This window comes from Carcharhinus amblyrhynchos, chromosome 4 (assembly GCF_965287045.1).
Source record: "Carcharhinus amblyrhynchos chromosome 4, sCarAmb.v2.hapA, whole genome shotgun sequence".
NCBI classification, from domain to species: domain Eukaryota; kingdom Metazoa; phylum Chordata; class Chondrichthyes; order Carcharhiniformes; family Carcharhinidae; genus Carcharhinus; species Carcharhinus amblyrhynchos.
In genome coordinates, this window is record NC_137327.1 from 33942071 (window position 1) to 33958478 (window position 16408).

Here is a 16408-nt window from a genome sequence, read left to right on the forward strand (position 1 = left end):
GAAGAATACAGGAACATCTGAAAAGATGGAAAGACAATGGTGAGGGCAGTGTCTGGGTTTGGCCAGGGGACAATTTGCAGATAATGCTTGCCCAGGTAGTGCCAGGAGGCAATGCGGGGATTGTGCCCAGACACTGCTAGGAGGGTGAACTAGTTTGCTCTCTCTGCACTGGAATGGCCTTTAAAAATGACGCCTCAAATCTCGGCTGTCTAAGTTGCTGGTAAGGCAGGTGAATCACGGCAGTATGCCGTGGAACCCTTGACTTTACTAAATGCTGCACTATACAGCAGAGAAAGTCGCATTGCCATTAGCGGCTTCAATGCCACTTTTCCCACCCACCATCAGCTCGTGCCAACTTTCAGGAAAATCTCACCCCTTGTTGAAATTTTCTGACAAAATTCGGGAATTGTGGTGGGTGGGGGCACAAAATTTATCATACAAAAAGAACAAAGAACAACCCAGCACGGGAAACAGGCCCTTCGGCCCAACAAGCCCGTGCCGTCGCATCACCCTACACCTATTCTACCCTGCGTACCTACAAATAGAACCCCTGACTTAGCCAGATTCAGGGGAGAATAGTGTCAATTTGGTAAACCAATCAGCCTAAGAGCACATCTTTGGGGTGTGGGAGGAAACCGGAGCGCCCGGAGGAAACCCACGCAACCACAGGGAGAATGCACAAACTCCCACAGACACAGGCCCAAATCCATGTATCTGCACAGCTAGCAGTGCTAGTCACCGAGCTGTTGCGGCGCCCGTCTACCGGTCCAGGATCAAGCACACACACCGACACGAAGTACTAGGCCACTCCCGGAACCTCCAGGAGCAGCCCACGCACGACCCGCCGTGTGCATGCCCCTCGTTTGACAACGAGGTGGACCTCCACCTGCGGAGTGAAAAGACAAAAACGTTAATCACAAGCCTGCCTTTCCGGTGTCTCCCGAGGTTCTAACCCTTGTTCAATAACCCCTACCATAACCCTCCATCCTCGTTTCACTCATGTGCCTATCTAACTGAACCTTAAACAAGTCCAACGTTCCCGCCTCCACCACCCCACTCGGTAGCGCATTCCATACCCCCACTACTCTCTGTGTAAAGAACCTTCCTCTCATATCCAAATTATACCTCTCCCCCCTCACCCTTAAATCATGTCCTCTTGTATTCATAACCAATCTAGGGAGCAGTCTCTCACTATTGACCCTGTCTATTCCCTTCAGTATCTTATATACCTCTATCATGTCACCCCTCAATCTCCGTCTTTCCAAAGAGAACAGTCCCAGTTTCTCCAACCTTTCCTCGTAACCCAACCCCTCCATGCCAGGCAACATCCTGGTAAACCTCCTCTGCACCCTTTCCAGAGCCTCCACGTCCTTCCGGTAGTAAGGTGACCAGAACTGGACGCAGTACTCCAAATGCGGTCTAACCAACGTTCTATACAACTGAAGCATTAGACGGCAGCTTTTAAACTCTATACCTCTTCCTATAAAGGCTAGCATTCCATAAGCCTTCCTGACAACATTCTCCACTTGTGTCACAACCTTCATGGATTTGTGAACCTGCACTCCCAGGTCCCTCTGTGTTTCTATACTCCTAATTTGTCTACCTTTAATCACATAGCTCCTCTCTACATTATTCCTTCCAAAATGCATCACCTCGCATTTGTCAGGATTAAATTCCATCTGCCATCTATCTGCCCAATGCACCAACCTATCTATATCCTGTTGTATCACCTGACAATCCACTTCAGTACCCGCCAACCCTGCCATCTTGGTGTCATCAGCAAACTTGCTGATCACACCACCTACGTTCTCTTCCAAGTCATTTATGTATACTACAAAGAGGAGAGGTCCCAGTACCGAGCCCTGCGGCACACCACTGGTCACTGGCCTCCAGCTGGACAAAGTCCCCTCCACAACTACCCTCTGTCTCCTATTGCCCAGCCAGTTCTCAATCCACCTAGCTACCTGACCCCGTATCCCATGTGCCTTAACCTTTTCTACCAGCCTACCATGAGGGACTTTGTCAAACGCCTTACTGAAATCCATATAGATGACATCAACGGCTTGCCCATCGTCAGCCGTTTTTGTCACCTCCTCAAAGAATTCCACCAGATTCGTAAGGCAAGACCTCCCACTAACAAAGCCATGTTGCGTATCCCCAATCAGACCGCAACGCTCCAAATGCTCATAAATCCCCTAAGTACTTTTTCCATTAATTTCCCTATCATGATTGAAAAACATCAGCTTCCTGCTGGTGGGAATTTTGTTTGGAATTTTGTTCTTTCCAACTTTGTGACAGGTTAAAGGCAGCTTAGTTTTCCCACTTATTTATGTTGGGAACCACATTGGCATCTCATGAATGCTCATTCAAAGGCCAACTCAATGGAATTATGTTCCTTCTTTAAGGTAAGGGCCCTACACTGGATCATTAGAATAGTCTGTTTCTCAACTGTATATAAACAGAGTGCATATAGCAAGCTTCATTCATCATGACTGAGAGGTCAGTAGATGTTGCTTTCACCTATCTTTAAGAGCGTTCCTGCAAGATTTCGGGTGCCTGTATCACAAATTGCACCAAGGTTGAGCGCAAGTGACAACATCTCTGGGGAGGGGAAGAAGGAGGCAGGACTTGGGGGTAAGGAAAATGAGAGTGGAGAGGGGAGACAAAGGCAGGATGGGATGACAGGAGGGGAGTGAGGGGAGGGACGTGGAGAGAAAAGCAGGACTACGGAATGCTCAAGGAAGTGGGTGGAGTAATCAAGATCTGTCCTGGGGCAGAAGCCACGCTGAAGATACTGTCCCACAGCTGCGTAGGCCATGTTAAAGGGCTTTGCCAGTCATGCCTGTTTTGTTCTTGGTCTTAGGTTGGGCAAGGTTTCTCTGGGCTGTGACGGTTGCAAGGTGTGCTCAGTCACCTGAGGTACTTTATTTTGTGGATTGCAGTCATAGTACTGTGAGACACATTGTATAGTCACAGCCAAGGGAGGCATCTGAATCATGTGCATTGCTGAAAAGTTGTACAAGATGTAGAATTGTGTGTGTGTGTGTGTGTGCGCGCGCGTGCATGTGCGGGGGGTGGGGTGAGGGGGGGGGGCGGCTATGGGGGTGGGAGGGGGGTGGTTCCTGAAAAGTCTAGTGTGCATTTGGCCTTGAGATAGAAGGGGTCAGGTCGACAAAGGACACGGGGACATCAACGTTAAAGAATTGGGTGAGAACAGGCATATCCACTTGGATAATAAGGAGTTTAAAGGAAAGGGGGGGTGTTGCTGGGTAGTGATAGGATGAAGATGAATATGGAGGCAACAAGTATTAAGGAGGATGGGATGAACTTGGTGGGTGATAGAGGAAATTTGGAAACTGAAAGTCAGCAGCACCATTTTTGAGCTCATCTTACAATGATGCAATTCGGAAAACAAATAAGAACATAAGAACATAAGAAATAGGAGCAGGAGTAGACCATCTAGCCCCTCAAACCTGCCCCGCCATTCAATAAGATCATGGCTGATCTGTCGTGGCTCAGTTCCACTTTCCCGCCCTCTCCCCATAACCCTTAATCCCCTCTTTTATCAAAAACCCATCAACCCGCGTCTTAAAAATATTTAGCGAGGCAGCCTCCACCACTTCAACGGGCAGAGAATTCCAGAGATTCACCACCCTTTGAGTGAAGAAGTTCCTCCTCAACTCCGTTCTAAACTGCGCCCCCTTTATCTTGAGGCTGTGCCCCCTAGTCCTACTGTCCTTTCTGAGCGGGAAGAGTCTCTCCACCTCTATCCTATCCATCCCATTCATAATCTTATACGTCTCAATGAGATCTCCCCTCATTCTTCTAAACTCTAACGAGTACAAGCCTAGTTTATTCAGCCTCTCCTCATAGCTCAACCCCCTCAACTCCGGCATCAGCCTAGTAAACCTCCTCTGCACTCCCTCCAAGGCCAAAACATCCTTGCGTAAGTGTGGCGACCAAAACTGCACACAGTACTCCAGCTGCGGCCTCACCAATGCCCTATACAGCTGCAGCAAGACCTCCCTACTTTTATATTCAATCCCCCTCGCTATGAAGGCCAGCATCCCATTAGCCTTCCTGACCACCTGCTGCACCTGCAAGCTGGGTTTTTGCGACTCATGCACAAGGACCCCGAGGTCCCTCTGCACCGTCGCCTGCTGCAGTTTTTCTCCATGTAAGTAATAGTCCTTCCTACCATTATCCCTGCCAAAGTGGACCACCTCACACTTGCCAAATAGAATAATATTGATCAGCGAGAAGTTTCTGGTCATGTGGGAGGAGTTCAGCACAGCAATTGATTGAAGGGACATCCAATAGCTGTGCTGCTCAAACCATGGAGGTCATGGCTCAGCTGAGTGCTGGACTTGAGGTTCAAATATACAATAAGCTTGGTTCATTTACTGATGCTGTGCATTAAGGCTTGAATCCATTAAGTATAGGTGCTGTGGTGCACATCATTATAATTGGATCCTGATCCTTACAAAGGCATGCACGAGTGAATATAAGCCCAAAAAAGTCAATGGCTATGTCTGCTGCAAAGAAACAGCATGAACCCTAGAAGTCTTCGTGCTCCAGTGCACTGCTTATGATGTTCAAGACTGGGTACCAATAATTATTGTAGTTCCTAGAGCTTTGGGTCTTTTGACCTAATTATGACCCTCATTGTAAATGTGCAGTCAATCTGAGGGGAGAGCTCAGCCACCTGTCATTATCCAGGTTGATATTAAGGTGCGGCCTTGATATGTGAAGTGCAGACTGAGGGAATGTCAAGGGCTGGAGACCGTGTTCCTGCCTTGTATATAATGGAAGACAATTCAATAGGAACTATTATGTTCAATTGTATCTATTCATAGACATAAGCAGGAGTGGAGAATGCAGGCTGCAGGCAACATTGCCCTCTTCATACCTTTGATTAGAATGAAGAGAGAAAGGGCCCATTATTGATTGGCACAGCTCAGGGAAGAACATTGTCCTGAGAAACGAGAGCTAGCGGGGCTCCAGGAAGATCCAGATGCTGATAGGGAGGGGCTAAATCTACAAAGATTTTTGGTGCCACAGACACCATTGCTTTTCTAGAGACATGGTAGCTTATATTTGCCACATTCTCCATGAGGAACTCACATTGCAGGGACTTGGAGGGCATCCAGTGTCAGTTGGCTAAAGGCTACCATTGCACAGAAGCCAAGGGTATTTGAGGGAGTTCAATGCTCAGAGGGTTGGTTCTTCAGTGATGAGGTTTACTCCATGAAGACATGACTAATGATACCCATTCATCATCCACATGGTACATCTAAGGAGAGTTACAATACTGCACATTCAGCCACAAGATCCTTAGTAGATCAGACTATCAGTCTCCTAAAGATGCATTCCAGATGTTTGGATTGCTCAAGTGGGGCTCTCCAATATTCACTGCAGAGAGTGTTTTACATCATTACTATTTGCTGCGCCCTGCACAACCTAGCAAAAGGGGAGTGTGTTGCCATAGGGAGATATAGAGGAATTAGACATCTCCTCAGATGAGGAGAACTTTGAAGGGGATAAAATGATAAAGAGGGCAAGGATTCAGACATGCCACATGAGGAGGCCATTTCATGGGCACAAAATGGCAGATGTGTTCATGGTGACCTCATAGCTACAAGATTCCAGGAAGAATAATATTCTCTTCATGCTTTGATGCAGGGGACACAACAACACCTTCATTGTCATCTGCAATGTATCACGAAAGGTCACCAATCTGACAGTGGTCATTGAGGCCATCCTTGGAAAGTGCTGTAGGGACCATATGACTGCTATGGCATATGGTCCCTACATATGCCATATGACATGCTTAACATTGCGCTAAGTGCACATCCTCAAACAACTATACATAGTGCAGTCCTTTCTATCATGATGGCAACAAGTCAGTTGCCATGGCATCCTTCAAGAGGCCAAAATGTTATTGCACAAATGGATGCACTCATGTCAGTGTAACACAGCTTGGCAAGGTGGCTCTGGAGCAAAAATCATTGATCTTTGCTTAACATCGGATCATTTCAAGACAGAGCTACACTCAGCCAGTAACATCTCCCCAAAAATCAGCTTTCATGCATGAACAATGTAGAGGCCATCACTTAGATCTGTTACATGACAGCAAGCACCCAGAACTTTGAGTTATGTTAACATTGTCCTCACAGAGACAGGTTCTACAGGAATATTGTTTGATTATTGACAAATACGCATTAATTGGAAGCTGGCCACATTTACATCCTGCATTACCTTGGCATTTGGGAGAGATGTGGCCTAGTTAGGTTAGACATTACGGTTAACGATAGCTTATTCACTCCAGTGATACTCCTGAGCATTCAGGAAATGTGCCGGGCGTTGCTTTCATACCATTACAGTCCTCGACTTTGTTCATCTCACAAAGGCCAATCATTTCCATAAACCCTAAGTCATGAGTGCACGGTCAAGCAATGAATTACACATCAATATGGAGTCTTTAATTTCAAGGACAGATTCTATGGAACACCACTAGACAACTGTCCAGGTGCAAACTATGATCCTCACAGGTAAGTAGACAGGTTCATCAGGAGGAGCACACAACTCTTACAGTGTATCTTCATTCCCATCTAGCAGACATTTCAAATGTTAGAAAAAGGCTGAATAAGTTCCACCTCTGCTGTCTGACATGCCTTCAGCATCTCCTGGCAGAATAAAATCCCTAGAATGAAGTCCATCAGTACTTGAAGAGTTGCCAACTTTCAGTTCCAATAAATTTGCCCTTTCCCTGATGTTCCCTGTAATTAAGTTCCTCATCCACTTTTACCATCTGGCTCACCATTATATTTGGAATGTTAAAGATCTTCTACAACGAAGACAAACATAAAGGCTGGAATGTTACCATCCTACCCGCCATGGGAATCAGAGCAGGTGAAGAGCAGATCATGGAAAGGTCCGTTGACCTCGGGCAGGATTTTATAGTTTCAGTATGAGTGAAGCTGTAAAATCCCATCCATAGACTGGGATTCTCCTGAAGGAAAATGCCCAACCTGTGGAAAAACAGGAGTATTCCCCATCCATTTTTGGGGGTACTTACCAGAATGAATCTCCGATACTCTGAGCAACACAGAGTGCCTCTGCTAAGTGGTGGGCAGGCTTATTCCTGCCCAAGAGACTGGCAGCAAAGTCTTGAGTGGGTCCACGTGCTAATCTGTCAGTGAGGAGAGTGACGCATGCGCAGTGACCTCCCCATTGTCAGCCTCCTGATCACTGGCCTTCCTGATTGCCGACGAGTCCCACAAGCCCCTGATTGTTGGTCTTCTGCCTCTCGTATTTGTGGAATTAAATGCTTTTCCATTCAATTTGACACAATTTTTAACTTAGCCACTTGGTCTTTCTTTTTCACTGGAATTTATAATTTTTGAGTATTCCAAAATATCCCCTTAAATGTCTGCCACTGCATTTTATTGGTCTATCCCTTAACCTAATTTCCCCGTTCATTTTAACTAGATTGGTCTTCTTGCCATCATAATTGCCCTTATTTACATTTAAAACACTGGTCTTGGATCAATTCCGCTCTCCCTCAAACTGATTGTCAAATTTAATCACATTATGATCATTGCTTTCCTTAGGGTGTTTTCATTATGAGATCATTAATGAATGTATCTACCATTAAATCCTATGAACTGGAATGGCTTCTTGCACCAAGATCAGTCTGCTCATCCATCCTGCAAGCACCATTTTCATCTAAATGGACTGCAAGAACCTGAACAGGTTGGGCAATTGCAAAGGCCGAGGCTCCTCCACCTCTACCTTCAAGATCCCCTTACATGTCTCACTCACAATCACACCTTCCGGTCCTTGACCACTGGCCAAGTCAGGAGACCCTGTCCTAAGTGATGTGATTGCTTTCCAGTACAAAATGTCCGGGTAACTTTCCTTCTCCCTGATGCATTGAAGCTCGACCTCCAGCTCATTGATTCTGATCTGAAACTCCTCAAACCATAGACATTTACTGCAGGCATGTTTGAATTCAGCATTCATAACCCATCACCAGTCTGCCATTTTTATTAAATATTAAATAATTTATTCTTAATTGTGCTTTTATTTTTATTCAATTATGGGATGTAGGTGTCATTGGCAAAGACAATATTTATTGCACATGCCTAGTTGTTCTTCAGAAGGTGGTGATAAGCTGCCTTCTTGAACCGCTGCAGTCTCTGAAGTGTAGATACTTACACAGTTCTATTAGGGAGTGAATCCCTGGATTTTGACCCAGTGCTGGTGAAGAAACGGTCATGTATTTCCAAGTCAGGATGGTGCGTGACTTGGAGGGGAATCTCTAGGTTGTGGTGCTCCCAGGTATCTGCTGCCCTTGTCCTTCTAGATAGTAGTGGTCATGGGTTTGGAAGGTAATGCTTAAGGAATCTTAGTGAATTGCTGCAGTGCACATGGTACACGTGGTCAAAGAAAAGGACAGTGGGGTGGGGGGGGAGGAGGCCAAGGGTTGACGTGAGCTGGCACTAAATTGGGACCATAAAGGATGAGTGTGGGGACATGGGGTATGAGGTGTCATAGGAGGGTTGGTAGAGAGACATAGGTGGTATTGTGGTTATGAGGGACCATAGTGGGTACATACAGGGGTATGGGTCAGCATGGTGCTATGAGGGGCATAGGGGTATGAGGGTGGTAGAGAGACATAGGTGGTATTGTGGTTATGAGGGACCATAGTGGGTACATACAGGGGTATGGGTCAGCATGGTGCTATGAGGGGCATAGGGGTATGAGGGTGGTGGATAAAGTGGCATATGGATGAGGGGCCTTTGGGGGTGGTTAGAGTGGCATGAGATAACATAGGATGAAGGGACCATGGGGATCGAGGGGGTGAGGTGTCATGGTTTGGCATGGATGGCACACGGGGCAGCCCATAGACTGCTTGGGGAATGAGAGCAGTGATGGCTATGATGGTGGAGGATTGTATCTTATTTTCATAATTTTTAAAATATCCTCAACAAAATGCCTGAGCACAGAGGCAGACCCTCTGTCCAGCCTGCCTCTGCACTCGTTGCAGAATGGCACATCTGACTTCCAATCCAGCCCACCACTGTCCTCCCCACCACCTGGAATGGAAATCCAACCTACGCGCCTCTTCTCATTGCATCAGGTTTGGTGAAGCCGGTAAACGTCCCATCTAAATCTGGGCCCTGATAGACGTGCTTACGCAAATGTAAAAGAGCGAATGCCGCTATTTAAATAGTACAGATTCTTTTATTTATTCAACTGATTTTGTGAGAGCTTGCAAAAATTAGCTGCCAAATCTGCCTGCAAAATAACAGTGATTGCGCATTGCAAATAATCCATTGCTTGTAATGCACTTTCGCATGTCCTAACTAAGAGAAGATGCTAGATAAATGCAAGTTCTTCCTTTTCATTGAGGTTATAAATTCAAACTCATAATTTGAAGCTTGAACAACTGATTAAATGAGAGCGCTCAATGTTAACTGACACATATGAAATGTTAATGTATTAAAATTTGTAATCGTGTGTTTTGATGGACGTTTCATTGTAATGTCATACCTGAATAGGGAAAAACAAAATATAAGCAACGACTCCCAATAAGGATGTTGGTCCAATGATAATGTAGCAATATATTGTGCAACTGATCAGCAATACAGGAGTACCAAATATGAAAGGGCAAAATATCGCAGCTTCAAATAGCCGATGTCCATCATTCGATAGCAGGTTCATAACCTGTATAAACAAAATAAAATGAATAAATTAATTCCAAGCTGTTTTTTTCATTCTTTGAGCTTGATTTAAATTTGATCTGTATCTAACGCTTAAAGATTGCAAGCTTCTCTTTGTTTTCATGCTTTGAACAATGTTGTTTCCATTATAAACCTTGACAAATTTTTCTTCTATTTTGCAATACAAACTTAAATCTGATGCCCCAAGTGCGCTTAAAAATTTTTGAGCAGAGATTTTTAGTCCCTAAATTTCAAAGGAGCAGCTACCACTTTCATCATTTAAGGTTTTGCAGAAAGGTGATGAGATGATTATGCTCTTGTCCTATATAAAGTAGCTTCATAACATACAAGATACATTTAGAAACAAAACCCAAAAGACATGCACCTTTTTCATTTATAGTATGTTGCATATTTAGCAGAGATGGTGGCATGGTGACACAGGACTAGTAGTATTGGAATTATATTGCATTGTTTCTGTGATACTTAAGGCTGCTTGGAGTCCATCTGAGATCTCAGTGTTGACCGCACAGTGATGGGCTCTGGAGGGATGACCAGTAGTGGAGTGGACCTCAGGGAACAAGGAGGTTTCCCAGGGATCTGCCAATAGATAGGGCATCTCAGAACCTACGTAAATTAAGAGGTGGTGTTTGGAAGCACAAGACATGCTTTTGGAGTCTGGTGTCCATGTATGTGCCTGCATGTTTTCACTTGAGACTCCCTGATTCTGGAAGCAGTGAAAAAAGTCTTGGGATCTCAATGTGCTTAGGTTGGGGTGGTAGATCAAACAGGATTTGCCCCAATCTGTCTCCTGCCTTTCTTAAAAAATAAAAGAAGTCTTTCCATTTACATTGCACCTTCTATGAATCCAGGATATCCCAAAGTACCTCATGACCAATGTAATACAGTGAAGTGTTGTCATTGTTGTAATGTGGGTGTCAAAATCCTCCCTGACCTAAAATCACATGGTATTTGCAAACTTTAAATACAGCCACAGGCCTGCCAGAATAAAGTTGGGTCAAGGCATATCTGTCCTCAGCTGGTTTAATATGGTATGACCAATGAGGAAAAATAACAAAGGGCAACTATAATAATTTTACATTACAGCTAAATGCCTACCTCTCCAATGGAAATGTTGTTTAAACTTTTAAGCTGAACCAACTTAACAAATGCCAATGTAGAAATGGCACCTTTTAGCCGGATGCCAGTCTCATAGTTGATAGCGCATGAGGCTGAGAAGAAAAATATTTTACACAATTCCACAATAAATAAGGCAAAGCAAAGACCAACACCATGAACAAGGTTTTCTGACTTTTTCTCAACATGCTGGAGTATGGCATGAATAAGTACTGCCTGCAAAATAAGAAACAGAAGTAGCAGTTAAGCAGTCATAATACCATGATATTTTTGTGCTTAATATAATGCTGAGTATTTTGGTTTCTACAAGAATAACAATTGCAACATGTATCTATGTGGTATCTGTAATGTGAAAGAACGATCCAAAGGCAAGTGAATGTAAAGAAAATGGATATGAGGGCAAGAAAGAGGAGATTGAAAGAATGAGCAAAACTTGGCTTGAGATGATTTCCAAGACGTTAAAAGGGCAAGGGAGCAGAGATAGAAAGGTAGAGGAAGGGAGTTCCAGACCTTAAAACCCCAATGGCTGACATTTTACCATTACTGGTGGAGCAAGCAGCAGCGGCAGGACAAAAGGCTAGAGTCAGTGGAATGGAATGTTCAAGGCAGGAAGAATATCAGGCTGAAGGACATTAAGAGATATAGGCTGGAGTCAGGACATTGAATGGCAAGGATTTTATGCTTAAGGCATGGAGGATAGAGTGCCAATGTAAATCAGTAAAAATCAGCCTTGATTTGTTAACAGGTTTTATCGTGGGGCAGGTTACTTTGATAGACAATGCAAGGTGGGGATTGGGGGGGGTGGGGCAGCAAAGAGATCCTACAAAGGGGAAACGGGCAGCATGCTGAGAAGGCAATACATTGACAATGGGGAAGTGTACCTCTCAAAAGGGTGCATTAAAGACCTTCTTCCCCTTCCCCAAAGGTCTTCAACATCCCTAGCCTGGTGGATCCTGAAGCAACGGATATCAAAAAAATAGGTGGTCCACTGAACCTCACACCTTCACCATAATTTACATTTCCCTAGCTCCAGCAGTCAATGCGGAGATGGGATGGGGGTGGTAAAATTAAAGTTGGAGCAAGAACATTGTGGAAGGTGTCACAATCCCATTTTCTCACTGTATCTGCTACTACTCTGCCCAGTATGGAAGAAAATTATGGTCTACAAATCAATCCAAAATTAGAGTTTGGAACAATATTAGCCTATCCATGCTAGGTTTACCATAGCTGTGTAGAACAAACCTCTCAATACATTGTCTTGGCAGCGTATTTTTACTCATAATTCTGAAGATTAATATCTGCTCCACTAGTGCGAAGCTTTTCTTTTTTCATATTGATTGTATTTGTGACTGACATTGCCAGGTTAGTAAAACAATGGCAGTTTTACCCTGTGTTTGTGTGATTTCCTGGAATTGTTTTGACATTCATTTTATGAATGATCTTTAAAGCTAAGCTTTATTGTAAAAGTTGTTTAATTAAGAAAATTTTTCACATCCTTTCATAAAACTGGAGAGACATAAATAACATGCATTTATGTTTGAGATCATGTTCTTTCATATGAAGGGATTGCTCGAAGAAATGGTAGTTTATTAGTCATACATCAGTGGTTTATCTAAACTCCATGTTATTACAAGTTTATTGAAACATAGCAAATAAAGTATTGAGGGTCGGTATAGTAGTTAGCACTGCTGCCTCACAATGCCGGGGACCCGGGTTCAATTCCGGTCTTGAGTGACCGTGTGAAATTTGCACATTCTCCCCATGTTTGCATGGGTTACCTTCGGGTGCTCCGTTTCCTCTCACAGTCCAAAGATGTGCAGATTGAAAGAGTAACAGGATTACAGAATATAGGGCTAATGGAAGGACTCTTGGTAGTGTTGACGAGCAGAGAGATCTCGGTGTACATGTGCATAGATCCCTGAAAGATGGCACCCAGGTTGATAAGGTTGTTAAGAAGGCGTACGGTGTGTTATCTTTTATTGGTAGAGGGATTGAATTTCGGAGCCGTGAGATCATGCTGCAACTGTACAAAACTCTGGTGCAGATGCACTTGGAGTATTGCGTACAGTTCTGGTCGCCGCATTGTAAGAAAGATGTGGAAGCATTGGAAAGGGTGCAGAGGAGGTTTACCAGGACGTTGGCTGGTATGGTGGGAAGGTCTTATGAGGAAAGGCTGAGGGACTTGAGGTTGTTTTCATTAGAGAGAAGAAGGTTAAGACGTGACCTAATTGAGGCATACGAGATGATCAAAGGATTAGATAGAGTGGACAGTGAGAGCCTTTTTCCTTGGGTGGTGATGGCTAACACGAGGGGACATAGCTTTAAATTGAGGGGTGATAATTATAGGACGGATGTCAGAGATAGGTTCTTTACTCAGAGGGTAGTAAGGGCGTGGAATGCCCTGCCTGCAGCAGTTGTGGACTTGCCAACTTTAAGGGCGTTCAAATGGTCAGTGGGTAGGCATATGGATAACATTGGAATAGTTTAGGTTAGAGGGTCAGTAGATTCGTTTCACTGGTCGGCGCAACATTGAGGGCCAAAGGGCCTGTACTGCGCTGTAATGTTCTATGTTCTAGGTTATGTGGATGTTAAACTGCCCCTTAGTTTCCCAAATTGTGTAGGTTAGGTGGATTAGCCATAGTAAATGCGTGAGATTACGGAGATAGAACAGGGTGGTGGGCCTGGGAAAGATACACCGTCAGACAGTCAGTGCAGACCCGATGGACTGAATGGCCTCCTACTGCACTGTAGGGATTTTATCATGCAGTAAATAAACAGTTCATTGAAACTCATAGACATATGTGACTACTTACCGATCCCAAAAAAATAGAAATCATACAAGTAACCAGGCAAATTGTACTCATAATAAGCCTTGTTTGCTGAAACTGCAGAGTCACTTTCCCCAAGGAAGCTTTCTCACTGCCCATCCTTTCCACTTCCTTCTTCCAAAGATGCAAGAATCTGTAAATGTTTTCAGCAAAATGTCAAAACAATTTTGACTGTTTTTATGCATAGTTTTATACATTCTGATATCTTTTCATATTGACGCACCTTCTGGCATTTACATCTGAACAATTGAACTGGGACAGGGGAGGCAAGGTGTCTTGATTCAGTTCCTTCTTGTACACTTTTACCATCACTGGTGTCAGCCATGAGAAAAAGACGAATGAAAATAAGCCAGCATCATCCACTGGAGCTGGAGATGGATTTCTGCAAAACGCGCATGGCAAAGGACGGTTAATTCTGAAAATCATGAAAGGCTTTGCATTGCAGAGCAGATTTTTCTCCCCACTTACTTTGGCTTTGGACGAAAAGGGATCATTGTTTTGAAACTCTGGAAGTACTTGTGGCCTTTCTTCTGTGCCTCCTGAGGATCTTCATCATGGAAACCTGGAAATTCCATTCCACTGACTTCTGGGAATGTATTATAATTTTTGGAGGATTGCTATTGAAGTTAAAGAGTCACCGGTTACATATTGATATCTTTTATCATAGCTTTTACACCAAATTGAGTGTTACAATAGAGATCTTGGTATGTGACTTTTCTGTTAAACAAATTAAATAATGATGTTGTATTTTTAATTGAACACAAAGCCACAGGAATCCTGGATTCAGAAGGTGGTTCTGCACTTTTGTGATAGCAGGTAGACCAGTAAAAACTTTTTCACTTCAGGTAAACAGTGGATGTAACGAAAGAAATCTGAACCCCCAAATGAAAGATGCCCATAAGAACTGAGGAAGTTCATGGTTCAGAGTAAAACCAATGGCAATAACCATGGCCTTGAAAACATTCTCCATGATAATTTAACCCTTATTTCCTTGGCAAGTTCAGAAATTTTGTTAGTCCATATAAACTGGTCATTCAGCTTTTCCAACCAATGAGCCTGGGTTTTTCAGCCCCTACGTTGTTAATTGAGGGTGGATGAGAGATGTTCTGTTGGTTCCCCAACTCTTGCCCATTTCTTAGTGCTCGCAATAGACTGTGGGCCCCCTGGAGGTGGGTGGGGGGGGGGCTGCGGTGGGGGAGCCGCCTGCTTTAGGCCATGGAGGCAAGCTGAGAGCAGCAGGGGCTGGGTGACAGGTCTGTCTACTCTCAGAGCAGAGGGACCTGCGCATGGGCCATTGCGCCCTCTGCTATTCTCAGCCAGTGTTAGGATAATTTAAGACCTGCCCCCTTCTCCTACAGCAACGAAACAGTTTTTGAGGGGGGTTTGCTCTAAATGCATTAGATAGCAGATTTGGACTCAGCCAAAAAACAGATCAAAAACTCTCTCATTTTTCCATTCATCCTGGAATTTGGAATTTTATTTTTGCAAGATTGCTGCCTACGGGCCCAATTTTACCATTCTGATTCTAAGTGCTGAATCTGGGAGTGATCCAGATCCGATTTGTAAACCTGTTGTCTGGTGCCCCCATATGCACTCTGCCTGAGAGAAAAGCAGTGATTCTGAATTGTGCTGCAGAAGCCTGTGAGTGGGGTTTATCACGTCCATAATGCTGCTGCTCTGACCGGAACCTTCAACTGCACATGCATAGTAAAAAAAATGTGAAAAACATTCCCCTGTCACATCACTACCGGATCTCATAAAACGGATAAAGTGACCCGGGAGCAATGGCCCTCACAGATATTGCCCCACCCTCACAACATAACTGTCTCCCTTATCCGCCCAACCCCCTGCTACCTGGACCAATTGCGGCCCCCAGCCCCACCTCCCCCCAGTGATCACAAGCAGAGTGGCAGCGGACTCCCCTTCATCCTTCCCCCTCACCAGGGAATGATCTGGCCTGCACCCCTCCCCCCCCTCCATACCACCAGAGATTTATCTGACCCGCCTCCTTCCTCCTTCCTCCTGCCCCACCACCAGAGAATGATCTGACCCTCCCCACCAGAGAACGATCTGGACTGCCTCCCTTCTCCTCCCCCCGCAACAGAGAATGATCTGGCCCATCTCCCTCCTCCACCCCACCCCCCTCCCCTCCACCACCAGAGATCCAACTGGCCCACCTCCCTCCTATTCCCCTCCACTAGAGAATGATCTGACTCCCCTCCCTGCCCCCCCACCAGAGAACGATCTGACCCACCTCCCTGCACCCCTCCCCGAATCAGAGAACGATCTGACCCACCTCCCTGCACCCGCCCCCCCAATCCCGCCCCCCCCCCCCCCCCCACCCCCCCCCCCCCCCGAATCAGAGAATGATCTGACTCACCTGCTGCCTGAACCTGATTGCCTACTACATCACCAACTGACTGAACTGCTGCGATCTGCTCTGTTCAGATATTTCCACTACAACAAAAGCAGATGTCTGTCGTAAACTAGTGAGGGAACTCTGAGAATTAGGTTGAACACTCTTGGCAGACATTACCTGAGAATCAGGTATGAGAACATATGGCCATGCATCCAGGGCTCACAGAAGTAAGCAACCACAGCTGAAGCTTAGCATGCCAGCTGGTGTACCATGGGATGAATATCTGTACTGTGCCAGGAGAATGGCAATTTATTCACATAGTTTATTGATTAATTGTACTGCACACTGTTCTGCCCATG

General features: G+C 44.9%; 1 protein-coding gene across 1 annotated transcript in view; it reads right to left on the reverse strand.

Moving 5' to 3' along the window:
* Nucleotides 1-15540, reverse strand: part of abcc12 (ATP-binding cassette, sub-family C (CFTR/MRP), member 12) — an 89880-nt gene extending 74340 nt beyond the window's left edge. Inside the window, exons 1-5 of the mRNA XM_080187595.1 lie at nt 14159-15540; nt 13914-14072; nt 13676-13823; nt 10845-11078; nt 9559-9732 (exon numbers count right to left, since the gene is read on the reverse strand). Coding sequence (XP_080043721.1) covers nt 9559-9732; nt 10845-11078; nt 13676-13823; nt 13914-14072; nt 14159-14265 — 822 coding nt within the window. The 5' untranslated portion in view covers nt 14266-15540. The remainder of the gene's footprint in view (nt 1-9558; nt 9733-10844; nt 11079-13675; nt 13824-13913; nt 14073-14158) is intronic.
* Nucleotides 15541-16408: the final 868 nt, after the last annotated feature.